The sequence below is a fragment of the Gymnoscopelus microlampas genome (assembly GCF_963454915.1).
Source record: "Gymnoscopelus microlampas genome assembly, chromosome: 9".
Classification (NCBI taxonomy): Eukaryota; Metazoa; Chordata; class Actinopteri; order Myctophiformes; family Myctophidae; genus Gymnoscopelus; species Gymnoscopelus microlampas.
This window is the reverse complement of record NC_139946.1, coordinates 1626655-1633069: the sequence shown is the minus strand read 5'-3', so window position 1 is coordinate 1633069 and position 6415 is coordinate 1626655. Positions and strand designations below refer to the sequence as shown.

The following is a 6415-nucleotide window of genomic DNA, read 5'->3' as shown; positions in this document are numbered from 1 at the left end:
GATATCACGATATTCAATATATATTGCAAGAAATTTCACCAACGATATATCACGATATCTGAAAATAAAAAAAATACCCATAAGGCAAAAATCTGGAATTATGCATTTATTCCACATTCTTACAAGATTATTTGCATAACAACAAACTGGCCTAGTATTAGACTAGTAAGTAAGTACATGAATCAATGTACATGTGCAATTGTGCATGTATCTTGCCTCCTCCTAACTAACAATACACAATACCACTACAATAACAATATGTAGTTCAATTTAAAGAAAAAACTATAATAAAAGCAAGACACATAAAGTGCTGACAATGCAATGCAATGTAAACCTGACAGTGCTCTCTGAACAGTGAGTAGTAGCAACTTTCAAATGTAAACCTGGACCCATTTCTGTGCTTAATAGCAAGTATCACTTGTTTAATGTAAACTTGGGCCCATTTCAGTTCTTCAGTGCTTAACAAGATAAGAATAAAAATACAATCAAATCAAATCCTGGACATTTCAGTGGTTAGAAGAATAGAAGAATGTATACAACAACAAGTATTTACACTTTAAACTTTGTATACATAACCAGACCAGTACACAACTTTTAGGTTAACCTGGACACATCAAGGCATATTCTTCTTGAGGAACACTAATTGATCAGCATGCTCAGGGGTAATTGCACTCCTCTGAGCGGTGATGATGTCACCAGCAGTAGAAAAGACTCTTTCTGATGGTACACTAGTGCCTGGGACACACAGATACCTTTTTGCCAGCTTGGCAAGGAGAGGGAACTTGCATGACTTCGATCTCCACCAATCCAAAGGGTCACCTGACATTGGTAGAGAATAGGTTGCTTGGTATTCCTTGACCTCCTGTTCAGCGATGGCAGTAGGTGTCATCTTGGGCGGGGAAGATCTGGCGGACTTGAATGTCTTTCCAAGAAGGCTATCAAGTGCAGATTCGGATCTTCTCTTCTTTGGTGTGTGTGGTGGACCATCCTCGCCCTCATCAGCACTGGCAGCAGCACTCCCCTCAGCGCTTCCTCCCTCCTCCTCGTCACCATCAGACTGCATTCCCAGATTTCCCACGTCTTCTGCATCCTCCTCCTGTAAGACAAAAAGCATCGGCACAGTGGCAGGCACACCATTATTATTTTTGTTATTATTTAAAAACATGTTCAATTCATCACAACATCAAATCAACCATTTGTATATACAGTATATATAATTTTTTTAACAATTCAAATGACCTGCTAGCTACAAGTTGTAATTACCATCAGGGCAGCAGCCTGTGACACCACCTTGGCATATGTGTCCGCAATCTCTGGCAGCGGTAAGAAGATCAATGACTTAAACCTGGGGTCTACGGCAGATGCGACATAGAGGAAGCTCTTGGCCTTTTCAGACGTGTAGCGCTTTGCAAGGTCTTCATGGACGGCACGCTTTATCTGTTTGACAGCAGGGACATCCTCAATGGAGCTGACTGTGTCATTGAGAAGTTGGGCGTGAAGCGGAGCGATGATGGAAACCGTTGGGCTCTTCTCCTCACACATGCTCTTTGTTGCCACCAGCATTGGCGCAAGGGCTTTTACCACTGCTTCTGCATTTCTAAGGTCTCCATCAGTCAGGGTGTAGCATTCAGTGGCATTCTTTCTGACGTTTAAAGAAAGAACAGAACAGAATGGAACTTTCATTAAAACCAATGTAATGATAATGAATGTTAATAATGAATATAGATTCATTAACATTATATATTATAAAATTCAACATGCATACATTTTACTGCAAGAGGAGAGCAGAATAGAACTTTTATTATGAATATTTTAGGCTGTATCATTCACAACCTAATTACAATGTTCTATCTTCCACTACTCAATCAGAGAGCGTCTCCTTCTCAAACCCCAATGGTTCTATTGAGCCCCCCGCCCACAGGAGTGGCCCAATTCTCTCACAACTTGCTACAAAAATCGCTCAGGCAAAACTATATAATCTCCTACATTTCATTTTCCACCTTCACATGTGTCTCCTTCTGTAATAATCAAAACGTGCTATATATTTCATCTCGCAATTTACTTCCGGATGGTTCGTTTCACAACCTTTTTTGCCACATCCGTCATGGGAAAAAAATAAGCGCTACTGTGGTCTATGGAAGCGAGCCGAAAAGCGCGCCCAAATAAGCCCAAAATCGCTTACACAAAAAGTCAGACCTGGCAACGCAGCCTACGCCAATCATGTGTGAGAGATCTACAAGCTATGGGGCAGAGACGCCATGTGCCATACACTGTATCTTAGCAACAACGAAAGCGCTCACTCTCATTGGTCGTGTCACGCTAAGAGCAGTTTCCAGACAATGGCAGTCGCAGCGACGACCCCAAAAATCCACATTTGAACTGGGGACCCCCACATTTTGTTTGACTCCGTTCCACAAGTCAATATTGTGAACATAGCAGATCTACAAGCTCAAAACGCCTCACGTTGAGAGACGTTGTGAGCTTGTAGATCGGCTATTTTTGGCATAGAGTTATAGGTGTTGAGGGAAAAAAGAGCAGCAAACGTTTATCTGAAACACAATTTTATACAATATAGAGGGGGTCCCTGCTTCATCTCTCTCTCAGCTAGGGGGTCCTTGGCCTGAACACGTTGAAGACCCCTGTTTTATAGTATAGTTTGTTGACTACTTTTGTTGCAGTAATGGTCTTTTCCTTTACTTTCGTTTTTTTATTGTCTCCGCCAGGCCGAAAGGCATGGCACGAGAGTATGTTTTACCCCCTGTCTGTCCGTCCGTCCGTCCGTCCGTCCGTGCGTCTGTGGATAGCTAATCTCCCACATCGTTGCCTTGATCGCAGAGAAACTGTGCACACACACTCCCTGGATGCCAATTCAGAACCTCTGCCCCATTTTTTTCACATGGCCCTGTTATAGTGCCACCAGGAGGCCACTTTTTGCAAAACACATTTTTTCACAGTACTCCTACATATTTTGTCCAAACATCACGCAAATCGGTACACAGTATCTCTATAGTCATTAAAAAAAACGGGTCTTTCAGATTTTTCATATTCCATCCTGATTGGCTAAAAATGGCTTCCAAAGTTTGCAGGACTGCTCCGTTTTGACCAAAATGCCTCAAATTATGAACACAGCATGCACTTTCCGTGCAACTTTGCACCCACATTCCCACTATGCCGAGGAAGAAATTCCACTTGAGATTTTTCTAATCAGCCTCATGGTGGCGCTAACAGCCCGATTTGTGTTTTTACCTATAACTGCACCAATCTGTGTAAAACTTTGTATGTGCACTCTCTACAGGTCAAGGAAAAACCTTTGCCCTGCATTTTTCACATCTACCTTTTATAGCGCCACCAGGAGGCCAACTTATGTAAAACATATTTCTTTACATTACTCCTTCTGATTTTATCTAAATTTCACGCACATCGGTACACATGATCTCTATAGTCATGTGATCAAGACGGATCTGTTTAATTTTTCATATTCTATCCCGATTGGCTAAGATTCACATCTAAAGTTTGCAGGAGTGGCACGTTCAGAACAAAATGCCGCAAATCATGAATGCAGCGTCCGATTGCGGTCAACTTTGCACGCACATTCACACTATGTTGAGGAACAAGTGCTACCATTTTAACATTGGCCTGTGGGGGGTCCCCACCGACAGGTTGAGAACCACTATATTAGGGGAGAGTCAGTGAGAGCTGGATAAACGAGGTAAAATGTGTCAAAAGGAGTCTGTACGGCTGTCGATAAATGAACACATGACGTCGGTGGGAGAGGAGATATTGTGTCTTCTGGACAAACAGCAGCGTGGTGCTGATGTTTGTTGTGTGAAGCAGCTTAATGTCAGAGTGTTTGTGTTGGAGCGCCTCAGTGCGGCTGCAGAGTTCATGTGCAACCTCTTCCAGAGAGAGATAGACACACTAGAAACTCTGCTGGAGAAAAAAAAACACTGCTGGGCATTGACTTTCATATGGACATTGATCTACACACTGCAGGTATGTCTGTTACACACACAACATCAAACTACACACTACATGATGCAGCATTTGCATTCCAGCCAGCACGCCAGCGTAGTTCCCATATGGTTTCAAGGTGGGCTAAACCAGATGGACCCCATGTCGGCAATGTCAGCGGCATCCACTTCAGTCCCAACTGGGATGCCCTTGTGGGACATACGTGTGTTCTACCTGGGCCTTAGGTGGGCCCCACCTAGGCAATTCTATGTGGGGCCGAGGTGGGTCTTAACTGCGATGCCCATGCGAGTATAAGTAGCTTCTACCTGGCCCTTAGGTGGGCCCCAACTAGCCACGTTTATGTGGGACCGAGGAGGGTCCTAACTGGGTTTGCCCATGCAGGCTTTAAGTGGGTTCTACCTGGGCAGTAGGTGTATCCCTAACCAACCAGAGTGCAGTGCCCATCGCTCCAAATGTTGTGACGTCAGGGCTCTCAATACTGCACATTGGTGGAGGAGGAGGGGCCGCAGGGCGACCGCACACATCGCTGAACCAATGGTAGCCCACGGATGTTTCCTCTGGAGATTTAAAATCTATCCCTCTATGCCACATATCATCCGCGCTACAGGGTCTTCACTGACCGAGCCACGGCCCCACTGGCCCTCATGACGCTACGCCACTTATATGCGCTGCCAAGTGGCCGCGGGCGCTACGTGGGCGTGGCGGCGGGCTAGACGCGAGGCTTCTAGTATAAACAAATATCACAGCATAACCTGGACTTATGCCCCCATGTTTTAATTGTTTTGTTTCAGTTTCTCAGATGTTTTTAATGGTGTGATGTTTATTTTTATGCAACTGCCTATTGTAGCACTTTGAGATTTTTTCAAATGTGAAGTGCATTATAAATAAAATACATTATTATTATTACTACAGATTTATCAAACAATTCAGTAACAATATAGATTAAGCAACTTACATCTGGAGATAAGAGTGCAGCAGTGACAGCAGACTGTTGCTCAAGAAACCGACTGAGCATCTCATAGGCACTGTTCCAGTGGACAACAACGTCAGTTATGAGCTTTTTGTGTGAAAGGCCAAGACACGTCTGGTTCTTCTTCAAGGCTTCAGCAGCTGGGGTGCTTCTGTGGAAGAACACTGAAATCCTCCGGACTCTCCCAAGCAGTGTAGCAATGTTTGGCAGCTTCAGGGCACGCTGTGCGGCGAGATTCAGCACGTGAGCAAAACACAGAACGTGACGATAACCAGTAAGATCAACTGCGACGCACATATTTGACGCGTTGTCAGTAACCACGGCTGGGTCTTTCTCCGTAAGCTTCCATTCCGCTGCAGCCTTCTTTAACACTTCTGCCATGTGAGGGCCAGTGTGACTCTCGTTCATCTCCCGAGTTTGAAGAACGTAGGATTGCAGATGCCAGTCCTCATCAATAAAGTGAGCGGTGGTGGTTACAAAGGACACGGTAGCTCTTGAAGTCCAGCCATCACAGGTTAGTGCAACTCTTTTAGCGGTCTTCAGTGCATCTTCCACCTTTGCTCTGGTCTCTGCATACAATGCGGGGATGGCTTTGTCAGTTATGTGTTTACGACTCGGTATCTCGTATCTTGGTTCGAGTGTTGTTAACATTCGGCGAAAACCGTTGTTTTCCACAACACCGTACGGGCGTAGGTCCTTGCAGATAAACGTAGAGATGGATCTGGTAATCTTCTGAGCCCTCGGAGACCCAAAGGGAAACTTTGCTTTAAAAGCATCAGTGATTGGAGGCTGATTTGGGCTAACTACTTTAGTCCCCGTAGCTACTTTAGCCACCGAGGCTATATCGGCATTATGGTGGTCGAGATGGCTCTGCAGATTCGACGTGTTAAGGATAAGGATAAGGATAATTCCTTTTAACAGGTCGTTCATGAAAGTCCTTGCGGTCTTGTTTCCAATGAGAACCTGTGAGCAATTAGGGGTTAAGAGTCTTGCTCAGGGACAAATTTCATTTCATCGACACATATGCTGGCGTGGCCTGGAATCGAACCTGGGCAACCAGGGTCTCTGGCTCCCTAGCCGGGCTCACTAACCACTCAGCTATGGCCGCCCTATGGCCTACGGGCTATGGCCGCCCGTGTTGCTGGTGTATTTCACCTTGTGACGACAGTGCTTGCAGATTGCATATTCTTTGTCCAGTGTTTTTCCATCATCTTTCTCATAAAAGCCAAAGTGGGCCCAGACTTTACTGTGGAACCTTGCCGGTGGATCTTTTATTTGCTTGTTGTTCTCGCTGTTCTCCGCCATTGTTGTTGCTGTTCGCCGTTCATTCATTCGCTTCAGCCTAGCACAGAGCCTCTCTCTCTCGCCGCTGGTCTGTGTTTGCTTCCGTCTAGCCCACTTTTGCCTCATTTATTTGATTACTGCCACCGCCTAGGATAGGCGGCCGCGGTAGGTACTGCACTCTGTGGCAAC

The 6415-nt window shown here is 45.1% G+C and overlaps 1 protein-coding gene across 1 annotated transcript; it reads right to left on the bottom strand.

The window, feature by feature from the left end:
• Positions 1-613: 613 nt before the first annotated feature.
• Positions 614-5593, bottom strand: LOC311052475 (E3 SUMO-protein ligase ZBED1-like; the record flags this gene model as incomplete). Its single annotated transcript, XM_084067435.1, has 3 exons — positions 614-1096; positions 1264-1642; positions 4962-5593. 3 exons carry the CDS (start codon positions 5591-5593, stop codon positions 614-616), a joined length of 1494 nt encoding a protein of 497 aa, XP_083923561.1.
• Positions 5594-6415: the final 822 nt, after the last annotated feature.